The following is a 21,826-nucleotide window of genomic DNA, read 5'->3' on the forward strand; positions in this document are numbered from 1 at the left end:
CCAAATTACCCAGTATGGGTGCAGCCAACATTAAGGTGGGCTAAACAGGTTATGGAAACCTGGAAGTCTCAACCATAGTGGAAATTCCAACGTTTACTATGTTTTTTTCCCAGTTCAAGCATCAGCTCAGTGGGCACTCTGTACCAGGCACTACATGAGGCCTGGAGTTCTCCCAAATACACAACTCTTATATCACGTGTGCAAACCACACACAGGCCCACCAGAAGGAAAATGCCCACAGATAAGGTGGAATTACTGAAACTGAAAGCAGCCAACCAGCATATATTACTAGCAAATACGGTGCTGCTAGAAATAGACTCATGGACATAGAAAGCAAACTGTGGTTAGCAGGCAGGAAATGGGGGATTAACAGATACACATTAATAAATATAAAATAAATGACAAGGACCTACTATATAGCACAGGGAACTATATTCAATTTCTTGTAATGAGTTGTACTAAAAACAATCTAAAACATATGTAGAAACATATGCATATGTTTATAACTGAATCTCTGCTGTACATCTGAAACTAACATTCTAAATTGACTACACTTCAATAAAAAGTAATTTTAAAAAATAAGTAAAAATAAAAGCAACGCCATTTAGAAAAAATAAAAGAATACTCTGATCCCCTTAGCTGTAGGTGCTAGAGAAATCTGGTTACAAACACCAAGTCCACTGGGTCACTCCAGCACTGGCTGTCACTCTTTCTGACCATCAGAGAGTCACTTGGCTTCAGTGAGTTTATTTTCTCTTCTGTGAAAGGCTTCAGTTGCAACTAACGATGTATAGAATCTCATCATTCACAAACCCAACAATTAAAGAGGACTTCCCATGGGCCAGGCTCTGGAAATATGAAAATATAGGGTCCGAGATATATTCATGGGTAGAAGAAATTTATGCCATAAAGACATTAATTCTTCTTGCTTTGATAGACAGATTCAATACAATTCTGTTTAGATTTCCTACCAGAGTTTTTATGGGTAACAAGATAATTTATGGTCAGGAACAACCAAGAAACTTCTTTAGAACCAGCACTGGGAAGGGGTGGATAGGTCATTCATTTCCACTGGTCTTTCTGAAGTGATGAAAACGTTCTGGAATATTAATGGTTGCACCACTGTGAATATGCTAAAGCTGCTGAATTGTAGCATTTAAGTGGGTGGACTTCATGGTGTGTGAACAATATCACAATAAAGATGTTAAATGAAAAAATATTTCTTGACAATTATTTTTCCCTCTATACTACTAGTCTGCCCCACAATTTAAGAAGAACAAAAAAACCAAAACAAACCAAATTTTGCCAGGAGCTCTTTAGGACTGCAAAGTCCCTGAGTCTCCAACTCCTCTGGTGGTGCTGTTCCTGTTAACACACCCTAGCTGGGCTGGGCTAGTTAGGGACTGTAACTATCTTTTTAAGAAAGACGGCCACACGTTTCACCCTGGGAGAGGGAAGGATGGAGGATGTCACAGCCTCATGCCTTCAGCTCATTTTTAACTGAACCAAGCCTTGCTTTCAACACTGTAATCCCTCTCACTATGAAAACAGTGACATCATCAAGCACCGCCATCAAAACACGTGAAAGTGTTCAAGGTACTTACCTGGGGCAGAAACACTGAGGGAGGAGACGGAAGCTCGCTCAGCACTGACGCTCCCTTTTCCCGACTCCAACAGGAGAAGCTGGGGTTCACAGCCGGAGGCTCTCAGCCCGGGGAGCAGCGCCCACACCACTGAGCTGGTCCCCAGGTAGCGGGAAAGGGAGAGGAGGGCAGCCCCGGGGTCGCGGGTCAGGGAAAGCGGGGGGGGGGGGACGCGGGCTGTAGCCCCGCTCGGAGGCCAGCCCCAGCCCCAGCCCCAGCCGCCCGCCCCCGTCCGGGTCCGCAGAACCCGCCCGCCCGGGACACAGCCAGCCCAGGGGCGGGGACGGGCCGGCGGCCGAGGAGAGGCAGCCCGGGAGGAGAGGACTCGCGGGCGGGAGAGGGGAAGGGGACGCCAGCCGCGGACTGAGGGGAGCCCGGCTGGGGCGAGAGGCGGCAAGTGCACACTTGGCCCTGGACAGCTGTGGCCGGGGCGCCAGGGAAGGAGCCAAAGTCCTACCGGGCGAAAGAGCTGAGAAGCCTTTGGGGCCGATCCCCGGCTCGGAGTTGCAGCTTCCAACCCTCGGTCCAGCTGGCACACACTGCGCATGCGCAGGAGGGCCAGCGATCCTCTCTGTGTTCTGCAAGAGAAGTTGGGGAAGGGAGGGACGGAGAAGATGGGAGGAGGAGGGGAGAAGGGGAAAAGTGGAGGGAGAGACATGGACAGGAGGAGCAGAGAGAAGGCAGGGATCTGGAGTGTGGAGGAGAGTAGCAGAGATGGAGAGAAATAGTTTTAACTCTGGGGGCATCCTGAAGGAGGCAGCAGTCCTGCCTCTGCACACTTCTCTAACCCTTCAAGGCCCGCAGCTCGTATTTTAACTCCCTGGCACAGCCCTCCACCCAAGGCCTCTGCAGGACCCCTACGGGGATCACACCCGTTGCCCCCAAGCGGAGCTGGGTTTCCTTTTGCTCTGGGAACCAAGCACCCGCAGGTGTTGTCGCTCAGAACTACCTTGGAAAGAGTACATATTCCCCTTTTACACGCTGGGACACAGGCAGGCAATATATCTGCCTTACCTCCACTGTCCCAGGTGTTGTGCTGGCGGGGAGCGGGAGGTACAAGGTCAGATCCCAAAAGGAGCATACTGCCTGAGTTTTGGTGCATAGTCCCCATCCTTCCTGGGTAAACCACTCCCCACACTCGGGGAACCATCAAGGGCACACAGTATGTCCCTGGGTGTGGGATAGCTGCCCTCAATTCCAGTGCCCATCTTGCTAGGAAGATAGGAGTGTTACTGAGTCCAAATTCATTCTCCTTAATGCAGGACAGGCCAGTAAGTTGGGAGACCAGGTGTTGGGGCATGAAATAGCAACTTTCTGTAGACCTAGATGGCAAACTAATGTCCTGGAAAACCATCTCCCCAAGTCAGAATTCAGGCTCCTTTCCTACGAGCTTGGTTTTTGCAATCTTCTTGATGTAGTAATTCTTTGTTGTTAGAATCCTTTGTTCTTGCAGCTATCTACCTGGGTCAGATCCCTGTAAACCTCCAACAAAACAAACGTTATTTTCTATTAGGTAACTTGTTATCTTTATATGAATGGAAAAGTGTTAAATATCCTTAAAGGTCAGAGCATTCAAAATAGGCTCTCCTGTATATTTTAGGCTCTAGGCAACATTGTTTTACAAGCAAGATGAAGCCTAGGAGACAGAGCACAGGGTTTAGTCAAAGGAACAGATCTAATATGGAGTCAGATTTGTTCTTTTCTATTACCAGGGCAGAAGACACTTGAGGATTTAAATCCCTTTAAGTTAAAAATAAGTAATATTTTAAAGGAATTTACATACATAGGTCGGAATGTGCATAGCATATCTGGAAAACACACAAAGGTTTGTAAACAGTGGCATCTCCAGGGAGGGCTGAAAGAAGAGAGGATGAGGGAAAACTTCTTTCACTTGTGTATTTTTGTGCTCTGTTTGAAATTTTTTAACCACATGCATGTATTTCTTTTTCAGTTAAAAAAAATGTGTAATGGAGCAAAGGAGTAGCAAGCTCAGCAAATAAAGCAGCCATGGAATCACTGAGCCATCACTTTTGATTTCAGCCAGGAAGCATTTATTGACTCTCTCCTATGTGCCCAGTGCTGTTTTAAGACTTCTTTTATTTTTTTTCATAAAATAATAAAGTGCTATTCCTCACCCCTGCCCATGGCTGGTGGAAAACCAACTGAGTTTTTATTGAGTTGTTTTCCAAGAAGTAGAGATCAGTTATAAACAGAACACATCTTCAGGGCAAAACAGGCGGAGTGGTTTTCCAGCAGGCCAGATAGCTATGAAGGGTTTTCAACAGAGGCACACAGAGGCTGAGAGAGAAAGCCTCCAGGACCCTACAAAAAGCTGCCCAAACTGCCTTCTCCATGGCACTACTGAAATAGGAAAGAAAAAATCTGACTCCATATTAGATCTGTTCCTTTGACTTTAACCCTGTGCCCTGTTTCCTAGGCTTAGTCTTGTTGGTTCTGCACCTTTTGTAAAACAATGTTGCCTAGAGCCTGAAATATACAGGAGACCCTATTCTCAAGGCTCTGACTTTGAAGGATATTAACACTTTTCTATTCACATAAAGATAACAAGTTACAGAATAGAAAACAACATTTGTTTGTTGGAGGTTTACACGGATGTGACCCAGGTGAAGAGCTGCAAGAACAAAGGATTCTAACAACAAAGAATTCATACACCAAGTTTGCAACAACCAAGCATTCCCACTTCCCATTTTTAATATAAGAAGAGCCTGAAATCTGACTTGGGGTGATGGTTCCCCAGGACATTATTCTACCATTTCTCAGCTGGCTTTCCAAATTAAAGTCGCTATTTCTTGTCCCCAAAACCTGGTCTCCTGATTTATTGGCCTGTAATGCACGAGCAGAACAAGCCTGGACTCGGAAACACACACATTGAAAGTACCCATTTGGTATATTAAATGACCTGCTTCTACTCATCTTCCTGACGTTTTATTCTCTTGACCACTCCTGCTATGTTTATGAAAAACCTGTCATGTGGACACATTTCCACCTCTAGCCACTACCCTTCCAGGTAAGAACTGATGCCAAGAAGGCAATGGAAGTTGCTAGAAGGTATTACCTGGACAAAATAGAGCAGAAGTGGGTTCTGGCTGATGTTCAGGAGCAGGCTGGAACACCTGACAAGATGTTATAAGTACGGATAGACAGCTGGGCACCAAAGGAGAAGCTTCTAAACTTCCATGAGGGACTTGTTGGATAGGAAGGAAAAGTCCCAGACTATAGCTCGGATCCCACCACGAGCTTCCTGGGCGAGTCTGGGCAAGTAATTTAAAATCTCTAGGCCCGTGCTGTCCAACATGGGAGCCACCAGCAACATGCAGGATTATGAAGTTATTCTGTAGCCAGACAGAATTATAAAAAGACATTTTATTGCAAAGGCCCAGCAGGTATAATATTTAAAAACGTTATTGGTTATCTTGACCTAACGAGATATTTTTGTATGTGTAGGTTTCTGTGGTTTGTAAGGCCTGTGACTAATGATTCCGTTACAGTGAAGTATTTTGAAATTATAAGTTACTGGACACAGTACCCTCATATCACAGTTGAAAAAAACTGATCCACATAAGCAAGGTGATCTGACTTATTAGTTATGAGCAGGGGCTCTGGGGCCAGCCTGCCTGGGTATAAATTCTCACTCTGCCTCCAGGGGGTTCTGTGTGAATCTTGGACAAATTATTGTTGTTTTTGTTGTCGTTGTTATTATTTGTGCCTCTTTTTCCTTACCTTTTAAGTAGCGAGGAATATGTAGACTCTATCTCCTACTGTGTTGGCAGGATTAAATGAGTAAACGTCTGTGCTGCCCACTTCCCTGGGTTTCAGCATTCTCCAGGCAATCAGTGCCAAACTCAGAGGCATTCTCCACTGTCTTCGTCAGTCTGGGGTGCTGTAACAAATTACCGTGGGTCGGGTGGCTTAAACAACCAGCATATTCCTTATGGTTTGGAGGCTGAGACTTTCAAGGTCAATGTATCCTTGAGAGGATTGCCAGCTCGAAGATGGCTGTCTTCCCAATATATTCATATCCCAGAGAGCAGAGAGAAGCAAGCACTCTGGGGGCTTGTATAAGAACACTAATCCCATTCATGAGGGCTCTACTCTCATGACCTCATTTTATCCTACTAATCACCTCCCAAAGGCCCCACCTCCCAATACCATCACCCTGGGAGATGGGGTTTCGACATATGGATTTTGAGGGGATGCAAACATTCAGTCCACACATCGGCTAAGTCTCCCCAACATGCAGTCATCAAACCTGTAGCTAATTTCAAAGTAATATTTATGTCTCTCTGCCCATTTCCATTCCTACATCCACTATCACTGAAGCCCTGTTACATTTTATTCCTTATTTTTCTGGTAGAGATTTAATTGATTCCTCTAACTCCAATGCTCCCCTCGCTCCAGTCTGCTTAATAGCCCTGCCAGGTAGGTCTTCCTTAAAACACCTTCCACTTCACCTGGTTGTTTTTTAGTTGTAAATGTCAGAATCCTCTCCACACCCCATCCTATACCTTTAATCCGTTACACTACGGCTCACTATGTTATTTTCCTCTTACCAATGTAAGAAATTTCCATAAGCTTAAGAGCTTAAACCAGCACAGATTTATCAGCTTATGGCTGTGGAGGTCAGAGATCCAACACAGTTCTCATTGGGCTAAATTCAAGGTAGCAGCAGGGTTCCTTCCTTCTAGAGGGTCTAGAAGAGAATGTTTCCTTGTTGTTGTTGTTTTTTTCCAGTTTCCAGAGGTCACCCACCTTCCTTAGCTTGTGCCCCACGACTTCCTCCATTTTCATGGTCAGCAGCCTTTCTGAACATTGCTCTATGGCTACACCTCCCTCTGATTTTAAACTCAGCTGGGAAATGTCCTCCATTTCAAGGACCCCTGTGATTACATTCAGCCCACCTGGACAATCCAGGCTACTCGCCCTATTGTCTCATCTCAGGATCCCCTTGTCCCATCCCATTCAGGCATTATGAATGTGGCTGTGACACTCACCTTGTGTAACATTTCCTCTCATGGGCATTTTATGGTTCAAGGCACATATGAATGACTTTTTGTTTTTCTTCCTTAGCCTTTCTACATTCAGTATGTCTGGTGAGATTATATGAATCCTTTTTATTTGTCCCCCTGCACTAATCTTTAATAATGTATCATGGGTTTAAAATGCTAACTGATAGACAATTTAGAAGACAGAAATCCTCTAAGATTTTTGTCCTAAAATATCTGTCATGCATTTTGCCATGTACAGTAACATGTCACAGGTGGCTACCCTGTGGCCGGGGAGGGACATGATTCTGCCATAACACTCCCCTCATTCTCACCAATGTGCTGATCACCTAACCAAGGACCTATGCTCCCCGCTTCGCTCACTTCCTCCTCCTTTCCATTGACTACCCTGTTCCCATCGCTTCCTTCATTCAGCACATCAGGATTTCATGACCACATTCTTCTCTAAATGGAATGGGTATCTTGAATCTAATGTCTGACAACTGTTCTTACTGTATATGCACACACTGACCTGCACATAACCCCGTCCAGCTCTTTATTTTCCTAGAATCTCCCAGAGGAATCAGTTCCATGATGATGGTGATGATGATGATGATACTGACAATGATGACAGGGACCTCTCAAGGATTCTGATAAAGAGGGAATTAATAAAGGGAGGGAATCATTGCAAAATTGCCCCAGAGACAGGCTTAAAAGTAAATAACTGCTGTAGTGTTTAATGAAATTGACTAATATTTAACTATTTTTAAAACTTTATATCACTGAATTTAAAATTTTAACGGGAATTCTCATTCACCAGTAACCAAGATTCAACTCTAGGACCAAAGTCTAAGGATTTCAATCTTCTAACAAATTGTCCACTAGCCTTTTAAACACGTGATCCTTTTAAAAAGCTTAGTGCTGGGCTGAAAATAAGCAGGATTCATATAATCTCACCAGACACAGTGAATGTGGAAAGACTAAGGAAGAAAAACAAAAAGCCATTCATAACGTCTTGAACTTCACGTTGCTCACAGGAGAAAATGTTAGCCAAGGTGAGCGTCACATCAACATGACGCCTGAGTGGGATGGGGAAGCTGATCTTCCTCATCAGACATTTATCCTGATTTGTTAGATGCCAACACAGTTTCCTCATTGGATTTGCTTCTAACAAGTATGGAAGAATTTACGTTCTACCAAAAGCAGTCTAAACATTTTCCCCTGCTGTCAGGTCTCTGGACTGAATGTCCCCACAAGAAGGACATGAATATGTTTCATAGGGAATTCTTCCTGAGAAACAACAGGATTTTCGAGGGAAGGACTGCAGGCCCCCCATGGAGGGCTGGAGGAGGGCTAGAGGGGGCACTGGAAAAACAGCAGGAGTGAGTTCAGATACTACCGCTCAGGTTGCCAAAGACAGCATTGCTATCTCTGAGGATATGACATTCTCCCAAAAGTTCCATGAGTGAAGGTACCTGTGAACACTAAGCAGGTTGTTAAGAAACAGCAGCACATAATTTGCGTCACAGCTCAATTACAGTATGTTTTGATATTTGGAAAATAATTAGCCCATTTTCCTTTGAAACTGCAGCAGTAGCAATAGAAATAAAAAAGGCTGAGCCGTCTTGGAGACAACAATCAATAAACAATTCTAAATCGGCAGGATTCCTTGACGATATGCAAGCAATGAGCTAGATGTGTGCTGCAGATACCTCTTACTGCAGGGCTCACTCCTGCAAAGCATAGAACTAGTTTTCTCAGCAGACAGAGGGAACCAAGTCAAGATTCCAAATCTTGAGAGATTTACTATATGGCAGGAAAGATCACACAAGTACATCCAGCCAAATATGAATAAATGTAATCGAATATTATCAAATGTGATTGGAGCACAGATGAAACAGAAATTCCTTTCACCTGGGATCTAGAGAGACTTCTTCAGAAAATGTGGCTTTGGAGATGGCCAAAGACATGGGTGGAAATTTGGCAGAACAGGATGTAAGGAATTTTAAAACTGATTCTAAAATTCATATAAAAATTCAAAGGATCCCAAATATCCAAAACAATTTTGAACAAGAAAAACAAAGTTGGAAGACTTGCACTATCTGATTTTCAGCCTTTTTTTTTTTTTTTTTTAAACTACAGTAATCAGAAAGTATGGTGTTGGTGTAAAACAGGAAAATAGAATAATGGAGCAGAATAGAATGTTCAGAACTAAACCAACACTTATATAGACAATTGATTCTCAAAAAGGATGCAGTGGAGAAAGGATCTTTTCAACAAGTAGTGCTGGAAGAATTAGATAGTGATATGCAAAAAAAAAAAAAAATGAACTTTGATCCACACCTCACAAAATATACAAAAATTAAGTCACAATGGATCATAGATCTTAATAGGAAATCTAAAACTATAAAACAGCTAGGAGAAAAACATAGGCTTAAGCTTTATGACCTTGGGTTTGGCAAATATTTCTTTGCTATGACACCAAAAGTATAATCTATTTTAAAAAGAAACTGATAGAGTGAACTTTATCAAAATGAAGACTCTTCAAAGCTGTTCTAAACACTGCTAAGCAAATGAAAAGACAAGCCTTAGACAGAAGCTATTTGCAGATCATATATCTGATAAAGGTCTCTCTTTGTATCTGATCCAGAATAAAGAGGTCTCAAAACTCAATAATAATGCAAACACCTGAATGAATGAATGAGGCCAGAAAACACACTTCAGTAAAGATATCCAAATGGATAATAAGCATATGAAAAGATGCTGATTAAAGATGCCATTAGTCATTAGAGAAATGCTTTCAAAAACCACAGTGAGATACTAGTACACATACATACAAGAATGAATACGATTAGAAAGACCGACCTTACAAAGTGCTGGTAAGGAAGTAGAGCAACCAGAGCTGATACACACCACAAGGAATTTACAATAGTACAACCATTTTGGAAAAGTCTTTAACAGTTTCTTTAAAAAAGGTAAATACCTATCTACCATATAACCCAGATATTCCTCATGTGGTGCTTTAGAAAAGAAAAGCATATGTCCATATAAAGACTTGTAACCAAATATTCACTGCAATTTTATTTATAATAGCTCAAGTTGTAAATAACCCATGCATCCATCAAGAAGTAAATGGAGAAACAAATGATGGTCTATCCAAACACTGCTCACAACAAACTCTTCAGTAAAAACTCAGCACTAAACAATACTCTGCTATAAGAAAAATAAGCTATTAATACAGCAACACAGATGACTCTCAAAATAATTACACTGAATGAAAGAAGTCAGACAACATAGAGTAGATACTGCATTAATCCATTCATACAAGGATCTTGAAAATGCAGACCAATATGTTGTGATGGAAAGCAGATCAATGGTTTCCAGGGGAAGAGATGGGGAGGGAGGGAGGGACAACAAATGGCAGGAGAGAAGCTTTGTGGGTGATGGGTATGTTCACTCTCTTGAATGTGGTCATGGTTTCTTGGGGATATACTTATGTCAAAACGTATTAGCTGTACAATTTATACGTGTGAAAATTACTTTGCCAAGTATACCTCAAAGCTGTTTTAAGAAAAAAGGCACTTCAGTCCTGATCCACCTCAGCGCCTGATTGGAGCGACATGATCAGTCCCTCACCCTGTTTGCCTAACAGGAAGGTAGAAAACCTCTCACGGAAAATAACATATGGATTTTTCATTTGCAATGTCTGCCATGTAATAAAGAATTTCAAGTCATGCAACATGTCAAGACTATATAACGGATAATATGAGAATAAGAAACATTAGACAAAGGATGCAAACCCCCAGGTGATGTAGGCATCAGAGTTACCAATAAAGGCTATAAAATACTTTTAATATATTCAAGAAAATAAGGAAATTATGGGAGAATAGACAACAGGGTAAAGACTTTCACCAGAGAAATATACTGGAATGTATTTTTAAGAGAAATCAAACAGATAATCTAGAACTGAAGCCTTCAGCTCTGGAAACAGGTAAACAGAGCTAATTAGGATCCATTTTAAGTAAAACTTTCAGTAATGCCGGGTAAAATACAACAACAAATGTAACAGAGAGCTAACTATGGAAAGAGAAGTTCCCAGGTGTCAATACAAAGAGGACACTTAAAGCCCAGAGTGGTAATCTTGTCAGTTGATGCCACCACACCCTGGAGGGAAGGGGTTTTAATCTGCACATAAATAGAGATACAATGTCCATTTAGGAAAAAGGGTCCATACCAGATGTAGAAGACTCTTCCTTTATATCTATATAGTCAGAGACAGAGATGTAAAGTGGCAGCAGAGGTCACAGTGACACAGGGCCCTGGGCCAAGGAGTGTGAACACCTCTGCAAGCTGGGAAAGGTAGGAAGACGAATCCCTCCCTAGAGCCTCGGTGTGGAACGTAGCCTTGGCCACACGTTGGTTTAAGCCCACTGACAATGACTTTGCACTTCTGCACAAAAGAACAGTGAGATGATGAATGTGTATTGCTTTAAGCCACTGAGTCTGTGGTCCTTTGTTAGAACAGCAAAAGGAAAGAAACTCAGGAACCAACATGAACATGAACCCCAAGCTGCCTGCTGTGCTGGCAAGAAGTTCTTTGTCTCTGAACCTGGGGGAGTCTCCTGTCTTCTGGCAGCATCCACAAACTACCTCATGCTAACTTGAGAGCTTGCAGAGGGTTCAATCTTAACCCTGCACAGTTCTTGATATTTAGTTAATAAAAATGATGGTGTCATCATGGGTATTTTTCCATCTTTTAAATACCCTTCAGTCTTCTAATAAAGCTACCTCTAATTGAGAGACAGTGTAAATAGTTTTCAAACTTCATAATAAATAACTGTGGTTTTATTTGGTTACTTAAATTATGAGTAATAATATTCACATTAGTAAAAGTTATTAAAATCAACATTGTTTAATGAAAATATCATTTCTTTTTGCATGAACATGTATTAACTACAATAAATGTTCCATGCTTTGTTCTACGATTTACTGTTAGAGCCTTAAAGAATAATATTTTCCTCAAAAGATATTATGGCAAAGGGATTTCTTTTGGTGGAACAGTTCCTACATCAAATCTGGTGCATGGCTCAGGCCACTGGGAACCTAGAGATGATAGATATTAGGAGGCATTATAAAAACAAAATGATTTTTAAAGGAATTAAACAACTGGATGTGTGAAAACAAAGAATCTGAGAATATTCTAGTGAAATAAATGTATTTTTCAGCTTAAGCAAGACACTGGGTGAATAAATCTAAAATGAAAAAACCACCCAGAGATCAGCAGTGAGTCATGCATGCAGTGTGACTGATCAAAACCAAGTTGTTTCCAAACCAGTGTGCAGGCTTGATGCCTTCATGAATCAAGTCTGTGTGGCACCAGGCCATCTCGAATACATGTTGATGAGGTATTTATAAGCCCTTCACCATCCCAGCACAAAGCCCACACATGAGCCACAAGACCATCACCTACACATCTGCAAAAGACACAGCATGGTGAATAGCACTTTTCTTGTTCAGTAGCCGGTGGCAGGGCACTGTGAGCAGACAGAGATACAGGGACACAGAGACACAGAGGCACTTCCCCTCACTCAGCTGATAACCTTCCGTGCATTCCTGGGGACAGGATTGTCATAAAATGCACCATGGATTGATCCTCCTCCTAGGAAAGGAACGGTAGGTCTGTCCTCAGGTTGGAGCAAGGGTGGCCGGAGGATCTCAGAAGAGCTGTTTCAGCACAACCAATAGAAATGTCTGCCACCGTGACCAGGAGAGACAGGTCTCCTGCCATCCCGGTAGGCACTTGGGCTCCTGACAAAAGCTGGGCTCAGTAAAGGCTTGAGTAGAAGGCACAGACCTGAGGGATGCCCCAGCAAGAGACAGGAGGTAGGGCCTGGTTTATGCTGCTCTGGGTGTATCCCAGCCTCATCCGAATACGAAATCAGAAATTTGCAAAACAGCAGAGCTGGGATGGATCATCTACTCCAGACTCCTCACATTACAGTTTAAATGGTGGCAGCCCTGGGAGGCAAAGCAACGTGCTAAAGGCAGAGCGTGGAAGTGGCGGCGCCAGATGAAAAGTACCATGGCAACCCCGTTCAAGGCCGCTGACACTGAGGACGGGGCCAAGGTTTCCAACGAGGAGAATGAGACAGTGTAAATACTTTGTTCCCCCCAAAACCCCAAATGTTTACTAAGGCACAAAAACTCACCTTAACTAGCTCTCTTCTGAGGGGGCTCTCTTCTGTCTCCGTCTTTCTGTCTGTCTCCATTTCTCTCTCTCAGACACAAACACATACAATTTTGTGAAAGGGGACTTCCTGCCATACAAAGACAGACTTCACATCTTCAGAGAAACACTTGACAAAGCACATTTCCAATTCAAGTCTTTGTGTGAGGTCTGGGCAACTGGCTTATTTTCTAGAACAATCGGTGGTTCCAAAATCAGGAGATCATCTTCCCCAAAGGAAGAGTTCTGGTCCGTGTTGATGAAGCTGGGGGTGTCACATTTCATGAGCCCGTTAGGCTCCTTCTCTGGCCACCTGCTGCATCTGATGGCTTCCTGGAGCCGAACATCACTGTCAAGGGCTATGGTTGGGATACCAGCTTTGGCCTTGTCCATGCGGTCCACTTCATTGACGTAGCAGTGAAAGAGGGACCTAGATTCGTCATTGTGCTGCCAGAGAACCCCTTGGGCACCAGCGGTCTTCCAAAGTCCGACACAAAGCTGTTCAGTCTGAATCTCTTCTCGGGAGACTCCGCATTGCAATAAAGAAAACCAAAATAAAAGATCGCCCACACTCTAGCTCGGTGACCTGAAGACTTATAGTTTTTGATATCTGCTGAGAGCAAATCCCTGCACAGAGCATGCTGACAAGCACTGGAAGTGAGAGACATCACTTTCGAACACATACAATTACACCCAAGGCAAAAGTCTCGTGAGGGCCCTTGGACCATCCTGAAAAAACATCGCTCCCTGAGAATCCTCAATACTGGTGCATCGCACACCAGTGTTTCTCAGTGGGACACTCAGATCATCTTCATCAGAATTAGTTAAAGTGCTTCTTAAAATGCAGAATTCTGGGGTGCACACCCTCAGAGTCTCCAGAATTAGGGACCGGCAGTCTGTATTTTCATAGCCACCAAGATCACTAAACATGCTCAGATTTAGCACCGCGGTCTACATCGGGTCACCTGAGCATCGACAATGCTGTCTCATGGGGTGGGGGGGTGCCATATGTGTCAGTGTGCTGTCCTACCCACGTGTCTCCCCTGATTCTCAGAACTGACAGTGCAGTCCCATTGGGCAAGAAATACCACCATTTCACAATGCATACGCAGGGCGCCTGACTGACAGATACAATCAGTGCTAGGAAAGGGGACAAAACTCAGGTTCCTCATCGCTTGTTTCACTTACTGTGGGACAAATGATCAATTCAAGGGTAATAAATCAGTGTATGAGTGAATAACATGACTCTCGTTAGTCCCACGAGTGCCTGGAAGAGCGAGCCTGGGCACACTGAGAATCATAACAGCCCATCTACTTAATTGTCATCCTCCCCAGATTTATGTAAAGGTTACTTCCACCCAGGCAGTGACCCCTGAAGGGCAAGAATGATGTCTGAACACACTCTCAAATCCAGAACAGAACCTGACAACAATTAGGCTCTGGGGTCTGTGTTTAGCGAGTGTGGAATCTCAGTGATGCCAGCTCTTAGACCTTGCCTTCCCATCCCACCCCTCACGATATGGCCCTTATGACCAGCTCTCCCGGGGCTGGGGCCACGGAACCCATTTACAGGACTGGAAGAATCTGATCATATAAACCATCCCCCAGATTATCATCAAGAGTCACCTGCATTTCAGGGATCAGTAATCCCAGAAGCTTTGCAGTTCAGGCAGGTGAGGGATTTTTATATCAGCTCTGTCTTCTACTGTGACTGCCTGGGTGACATCAGACAAGGAATTCTCAAAAGCCTGAGCTTTTCCTTTCAGGAATAATCTAAATAACAAATCTCGTTGACCACTCAACAAGTGTGATGTGAAGATCAATGATTTACACAGGAGTACAACATTCACTAGGTCATGGATTTAGAATCAGAGAAAAATCACTTGAGAAAGATTGACAGAATGTAGCTTTAATGCAAATTTAAGTATTCTTACCTTTCAGTAAATCATCTTCTTCCCCAACTTAACACTTCACCCAAGTTTAAAAGATGTTTGAGAACAGGGATGAGTGTGCCAGCAATCTGGGACCCAATAACCTAAAATGTCACCTAGGAAAAAGAGGGGAGTAACACATTTTTAAAAAGCATGGTGAGGATGGCGGGGCCATCCCCCAACTCCAGACTAAGAAGCTCTAAGCAATACATTTCCTGCCTGCCTGGGGCATCAGCTGATGTGAAAACCCACCCAGAAACCTCACTGTCCAGCAGCTCCTCCGTAACACAGGCTACACTTTCTCAGAATTAAGAATTGGGGCCAGTAACCACTTTGCTGAAGAATAAAGACAAAGAAGAAGAAGAGCGTTCTGCCCCTCCCCAGGGGAGAGCCCAGACCTTGGGCTGCATGCACTGAGCCTACCTCCCAGGAGAAGGATAAACTGGAGAAGGGCGTCCTGCGAAACTGGGACAGCAAATGTTGAGATGGGAACAAATTGACCGGCTGGCCAGGGACAGCCCCCTCCGTCGCTGCCTTGGCGGCTGCCTCCGCCCCCTCAGCACATCCTGCCCACTTCCGGTGGTTAAGCTGTCAGGGAAACAGTGCTTTGCGACCTGGGGCAACAGAGGCTGCCCCCAGGCCAAGCTGCGGGGGAAATGGGATCTAAACCACCAGCTCCCAAGCGGCAAGCTCCATACCCCCGCCAACAACCCGCCGCCCCCGCAGCCTACAGCACCCCCGGGGCAATATGTCCTGGAGAAGGGTGACCCAGGAATGAGGGGCAGCAGATGCCACCCCCACGTCAGGCCTCCAGAGAGATGGGAGCTTATCCTCCAGCCCGCCAGGGGCAGACCCCCCTCCTCTCCAACCCTTGATGACACCGCGCCCACCTCCCAGGAGCAACCTGACCGGGTGTGGGGTTTCAGGCTAATCTTGGGCGGGAGAGGCCGTCCCCAGGCCAGGTCAGGGGAGAGGAGAAGAAGTGGCCCCATTAGGCGGGGCAGCCGGCCATCGCAGCTGCCTCTGCCCCTCGACAGCATCGCGCCCGCCTCCCAGGAGCAAGCTGACCTGGAGACGGGCATCCGGCTTCTTGGGCAGCAGAGTACGCCCCCAGGTTTGGCCGTGGGGAAGAGGAGAGCAAATTGACAGGCTCCGCGCTGCAGGTCCTCTACGCCTGCCGTCGCCTCCCCCACACTTTAAAGGCACTTCCCAGGGGGCCCCTCCCCCAGCAGGCTAAATGGGACAGGTGTGTCTGGTGATCTGAGGCAGGAGAGGCCACTCCCACACCAGGCCATCGGGGAGACGGGAGCCAATACACCAGCTCCCCAAGGCAGCCCCCTACTCCCCCAGCAGCCACCGCTCCTGCCCCCTGACCTCACGGTGGCCGCCTCTAGGGAGCAGGCTGACCTGGAGATGGACGTCCGGCGAACTAGGGACAACAGGGACCGCCCCCAGGGCAAACCACGGGGAGAAATGGGAGCAAATGGACCGGCTCCATGGGAAAACCTGCCGCTGCTGCCACCACCCCCAACGTAACACGCCCGCCTCCTGGGGCCAGGCTGACTAGGATACACGTGTCTCTTAACCCAGGGCAAGAGACACCGCCCCCAGGACAAGCCGCGGGGAAGATGGGAGCAAATGTACCCGCTCCCCCGCTGCAGGCCCCCGACCCCCGCCACCCGTGCACCCTGACTACCCTGCCTCCCGCCCCCAGCAGGCAAAGTGGGAAAGGGTTGTCCCAGGACCTGGCGCAGCAGAGGCCGCCTGCAGGCCACGCGGCACAGACATGGGAGCTAATCCTCAAGCTCCCCCGGGGCAGCCTCCCTATCCCCGCAGCCACCACCATCCCAGCCCCCTGACTGCACCGCACCCATCTCCCAGGAGCAAGCTCACCTGGAGTCGGACCTCAGGCAAATCTCTGGCGGCAGAGGTCGCCCCCAGGCCAGGCCGCGGGGGAGAGAAGAAATGGAGCAGCTCCCTGGAATGGACCCCAACCCACAGCCGCCGCCGCCGCCGCCGCCTCCCAGGACCAAGCTCACCTGGAGACCGGCGTCCCGCCTCTACGGCAGCAGAAGCCGCCCCTGGCTCCGCCGCGGGGGAGAGCGGAGCGAATTGACCGGCTTCCGTGCGGCAGCCCCCCTATCCCCGTGGGCCCTGCACCTTAACGACACCGCCTCCACTCCCCACTCAGCTTGCTGAGTGGGACAGGTGTGTGCAGCGACCTGGGGCAGCAGAGGCCGCTCCCAGGCCCGGCAGCCGGGAGAAGGCAGCTATTCCATCAGTTCGCCAGGGGCAGCCCCGCTCCGCCCCCTTGCCGCTGCCACCGCCCACTGACCTAACCGCCCCACCACCCAGGAGCAAGCTTACCTGGAGTCCAACATCTGGCGAATCTCCGGCGGCCAACACCCCCCCAGGCCAGGCTGCAGGGAAGAGAAGAAATCGACCGGCTTGCCCGGGCAGCCTCCCACCCACCGCCGCCGCCGCCGCCGCCGCCGCCCCCTCCGCCACCCCAGACCATTGCACTAATCTCCCGGGGTCAGGCTGACTGCGAGGATGTGCACTTGCCTTCTGACCCTGGCCACGTGCCGGAGCACCTTCCTGCACCCCTACACTCCCTGTACCTCTGCACCCCTGCCACTCTCTGCCCTTCCGCACTGCCTGCACCCCCGCATCCCCTGAACTGCCTGCACCCTCCACAGCCCCTGCACCCCTGCCACCATTTACACCTTTGCACTGCGTACACTCCTGCACCCCTGCTTGTCCCACACACCACCTCTTGGGCCTGTGGCAGTCTCTGCTGTTAGACCAATGCACAGGAACTCACATCTTTGCCAGTATATGATGCATCAGTGGACGTCTGGGGTTGGCTGCAGGAAGGTACATGTTCCCGGTCACTAGCCTGGGCCACTAGGGTGATCTCTGTGAGGTCACCCAGGACGGGCTCAGAGATGCTGTTCTCTGGGAAGAGAGGAGTTGAAACCGGTCTTGAGGGCAGAGCTGTTCTCACCAGGTCGTCCACGCTTCATGTTTTACACAGGGTTTCGGAGAAGTGAAATTGATCCGGCCAAGTAAGACCGGCCTGCTGTGCGCCCACCTCAGTCCTGGGCTCTGAGGCAGACCGACTGGCTCCCACCATCAGGACACAGTTTGGGCATCTGAATGGTCCCTTGGAGGCATCCTATCACTTCTCAGGAAGAAGTCTGGCTGCTTCCACCCTATGGCCCTCTCTCCCACTGTGCTGGCCTCAGGAAGGTTCCTTATTTGGGGAAGAATGCAGCCCACCCCCTACCCCACCGCTCACCTTTCTCTAACCCAGGCTGGTGCTTTCTCTGCCCTTCAGAGTCTGGAAAGCCATTTCTCTTCAGGTATGTCCCTTCTGAGATGGACTTGCTTCCACTCAATTCTAGGCGAGGATGCACCATGGAATGCACTGGGTAAGAGAACCAAAATAAATAGTTTCTTCTGTGAGGTTTTCTGTTTATCTACTGGGGCTGGGCTGTGTGTAGTTTGCTACAGCTATTCGTGCGAGAGGCTAAAGCCACCCGTGAGTCCTTGTTTCCATCTCCCCGCTGTCTTTGGGTTTTCCCTAGACACTCCTGAGACATTTACTTCTTTTAATTTTATTCCTGTTATAACACAGGGGCCCTACTGAAATGGAGGTAAGGTGTTGGGGGAGTGGGACAGAGCAGGGCATTTGTAGTCCTGTGATTAGTTCTCATTGAGCCTGTGCCCTGAGCTGTGACCTCCACAAGTGTGTCTCTTTCCCCCACCCCAATTTGGGTGACACAGAAGGTATTTCCCTTCCCCCAGGTAGGTTAGGCTCTGGTAAAATAATTTCTCATTAAAAAAAAAAACAAAACACAACCACCCACAATGGAAGAGAATGTTCTGGGTGTATTTCAATAGAGCTATTTTTTCCTTTCCTGGCAGGAACCATGAGGAGTTTTCCTATGATCTTCACTCTGAGAACAGGAAACGGTCCTGGAAGTAAAATGCATGAAAAAGAGCAGGGGGCCCCTCTGACTGGCCCCCTGGAGTTGTCACACTCGGACTTCCCCACGCTGAGCCTCCAGCTGGCCTCAGGGACCTGTTAAATCTGCCTGCCCCCGGGGTTCTTACAAAAGCGGGTTCTGCCCTGGGAGCTGTGACTCTCCAAGCCTGCCCGGCTGCCTCTCTGTGTTGGGAGCAGCTTTCCCCCTCAGTTTTCTTGTGGATCTAAGAAGAGCAGTGGGTTTGCAGCTCCCTCAGCTCTGGTGTTGTTTTCAGGACAGAAGGAGCAACTTCTGAGCTCCACACGAGCTGGACCAGAGGCTGGAAGCCTCCCCTCCTCTGCCTCCATGCAGACAATCAGTGGCTGTGGTTCTGGCCGAGTTTCTGAAGATGTGGATTTAAACACACACATCCCAGCCCCCACAGGAGCACACAGTCCCATAAAACCCTACAACTTCCACTGGTAACTACGGAACTGATGAGGACACGGGTTTCGGGGCTGCAGAGGCCTGACTGCATGACTTTCTCCGTGGCCTATTAATGTGGTTGTTATGGGCCTTGTCTGAAGTGGCTTGCTTACCGCACCTGGTACATGGGAAATATAAAATAAGTACTAGAACCTCCACTTTTTCTCCCTCTTGGGCCTTCCAACCTAAAAAGTAATACGTGAACTCAGACGGCCTAGTCACCACAATGAGGTCCGACCAGCCCGGCTCTCCTGAGTGATGGACACTGACTTGCGCATTAACTCGGAACAGTAGGGGAACCGCCTTCCTCTAACTGGGCATCTCCCCACACCAGGCACGCCCTCAGCTGAGAAGGGGCCAACTCCCCCATTGAGGTGTGTGCTGGTGGCTTCAGTGTGACCTGGCCCTGCCGGGACATGAACCTGCAGTGAGGTGGAGTGTCAGGAGGAGTGGGGTCCCTGCTGGGGCAGCAGGGGGCCCGGTAGCACCCTGCGCAGCCTGGTGCCTGAGGCTCCCCAACATCTCCTACGGCCCCCGGGTCGGCTCTGGTCTGGGCCACTCCATGCACCCTCCCAGTATCTTTTCATTAAGTCCCTTTTTTGCTTTTATCAGCCAGAGGTGGCTTCTGTTGCTTGTTCAGTGAAACAGTGCATCAGGAAACCAGACTATTTCTAAGATCAGTAAAATACGAACTTTGGTCAGCTCGCCGGGCAGACCGTGCAGCACAAATTCCCGCACAGGGCTGTGCAAATGCCTTACGTGAAGGGTCCTCATCATCTGTCTTCAGAGATACAGAAGCTCGTGGTTCAGGTAAAACCTCAGGGAGGGATTGAGGAATCCAAAGCTGGTTGGTTTCAAAGACTAACCGGTCAGAACAGACCCCTGAGCTGTGGTCAGAAGCCTGGCTCAATGTCACGCAGACTTAGCACCCTAATGTCCAGTGGGGCCGGTGCTGTTTCCTTTACAGGCTCTCGTTGGGGAGTCACTGTAGCCCCTTACACTCAGCAGGGAATCCAGCCCTCTTAGCCCCCACCCTGAGTGTTCCATGACACAAATCTCGGGAGTGTTTAATTTTCATCTTTGTTTAGGAGGATGAATGTGGGGCAAGAGGAGAGATAAATTCACACTTAGTGACACCAAGTCACAGCCAGTACCTCCTCCTCGGAGAGCTATGTGCTCCCACAGTGGTGGCTGGGGGGCTGGGCAGAGCCCCTCCTCTGGTCACAGAGGGACTCACTCCTCTGACTGCAACTGATGGGTTGGACAACCAATCCAGAGGGGACAGAGCATCTTTCCCGGGAATTTGGAACTGACACACAGAAATTAATTTCACTCATCTGGGGATTGGGAGGAGGGTGGGAATCAAATGAAACCAGAGCAGTAGAGAAAGTTACAAGTGAATGAGAGAGACAGAGAGACTGAACTTGTGAGAGTAAATAGTGTGAAGGAAGGATTACAATCAGGGCACAGAGGAATTCCAGCTCCTGGCAGTCTAGTGTGTCCCAGCCCATCAACAAACCTGCGGGATGGTTAACATCATTCCAGTTTTGCAGATTAGGAAACAGGCTGAAAGAGACGGGGGTTGGCTTTGGGTGCACAGTTAATTTAATTGCCATTGGACCCCTCACTTCCCACTGCCTGAAGGCACCATGATCCTCACAGGGACCCTGCAGTGCTGACAGCCTAGCACCCTGATCAAAGGGACCCTGCGGGAGTGGGAACCTCTCTGAGTTTGGAGAGTTCCCTGCACCGAGATTCCATGCATCAGCCGGCTCCCGCTCACCCCAGGTTAACGTCTCCCCAGCTGTGTAGTCCCCCGACCCGCTTCCCTCCCTGCCAGGCACCCCCGTTCTTACCACCGAGTGTACTGCAGGAATTCAGGCACAGGGATGCCCAAAGCAACACGAGCCCACCGGCTGTACAAACAGCAGACTCCCAGCCCCACCTGCGCTCCATGGGGATAGTAGGTGTCCTCACCTTTCATGTACCTAAGGCAATCTGTTTCTTCAGCTGGAGGCTATAGAGAAAAATAAAAGGTCCAAAACATTGTTCAGTGAGGAATTCCTCCAAGGACCTGACTTCAGAGTCTACAAACAGTTGTGCTGGCCGCTCTTACCCCCGGACATTGGGTGAGGTGGATTATTGATCAGCACAATCGCCGGGGGCCCAGCTCCTGGGCTTGGCTGCCCAGAGGGGGCTGGGGGAATGGGTAAGGCCAGGGCACTCAGGAAGAGCACAGAGGACCTGACATCTCGCCTCCGCAGTTGTAAACCCTTCCCCAAATCTCAAGGCATCGGACAGAGTGCAGCCACCACAATAATGAGATGTTCCCATCACTTCACTCACTCCTGTTGGTTCACTTACGTGCTGAGCATCCTCTGGGTCACAGGACATGACACACAGGATGGCCGATGGGACAGGCTTGGTACTTCCCCCTGGATCCTGTTCAATCTGATGGAAGAATGATCACTCATAAACGGTTTCTCAAAAGGATACATAGACAGGAGACAAACTGCAGAGTGAATCAAATTTTAAAATATAAATGAAGATCCCCCAGTCTCCCCGC

The 21,826-nt window shown here is 47.7% G+C and overlaps 1 protein-coding gene across 26 annotated transcripts in view; it reads right to left on the minus strand.

Annotated features, from left to right (window-relative positions):
- The window catches only part of LOC135320582 (uncharacterized), a 61,052-nt gene that overhangs the window by 34,129 nt on the left and 5,097 nt on the right, over positions 1 to 21,826 (minus strand). For 13 of the 26 annotated variants that reach the window (XM_064483739.1, XM_064483738.1, XM_064483735.1 and 10 more), the window contains 12 exons: positions 21,625 to 21,711; positions 21,117 to 21,277; positions 20,780 to 20,826; positions 18,105 to 18,233; positions 17,628 to 17,761; positions 17,171 to 17,223; positions 15,227 to 15,391; positions 14,807 to 14,919; positions 12,856 to 13,399; positions 5,385 to 5,544; positions 2,101 to 2,331; positions 1,605 to 1,738 (listed from right to left, as the gene is read on the minus strand). In XM_064483739.1, the coding sequence (XP_064339809.1) occupies positions 14,916 to 14,919; positions 15,227 to 15,391; positions 17,171 to 17,223; positions 17,628 to 17,761; positions 18,105 to 18,233; positions 20,780 to 20,826; positions 21,117 to 21,277; positions 21,625 to 21,654 (723 nt within the window). In that variant the 5' untranslated portion in view covers positions 21,655 to 21,711 and the 3' untranslated portion in view covers positions 1,605 to 1,738; positions 2,101 to 2,331; positions 5,385 to 5,544; positions 12,856 to 13,399; positions 14,807 to 14,915. Of the gene's footprint in view, positions 1 to 1,604; positions 1,739 to 2,100; positions 2,332 to 4,719; positions 4,997 to 5,384; positions 5,545 to 7,178; positions 7,297 to 11,533; positions 11,750 to 11,844; positions 12,371 to 12,735; positions 12,757 to 12,855; positions 13,400 to 14,806; positions 14,920 to 15,226; positions 15,392 to 16,177; positions 16,885 to 17,170; positions 17,224 to 17,627; positions 17,762 to 18,104; positions 18,234 to 20,779; positions 20,827 to 21,116; positions 21,278 to 21,624; positions 21,712 to 21,826 lie in introns of those variants that run through there. The other 13 variants (XM_064483733.1, XM_064483736.1, XM_064483747.1 and 10 more) reach the window with 13 other exon arrangements.

The sequence above is a fragment of the Camelus dromedarius genome, unplaced genomic scaffold, assembly GCF_036321535.1.
Source record: "Camelus dromedarius isolate mCamDro1 unplaced genomic scaffold, mCamDro1.pat HAP1_SCAFFOLD_197, whole genome shotgun sequence".
NCBI lineage: Eukaryota > Metazoa > Chordata > Mammalia > Artiodactyla > Camelidae > Camelus > Camelus dromedarius.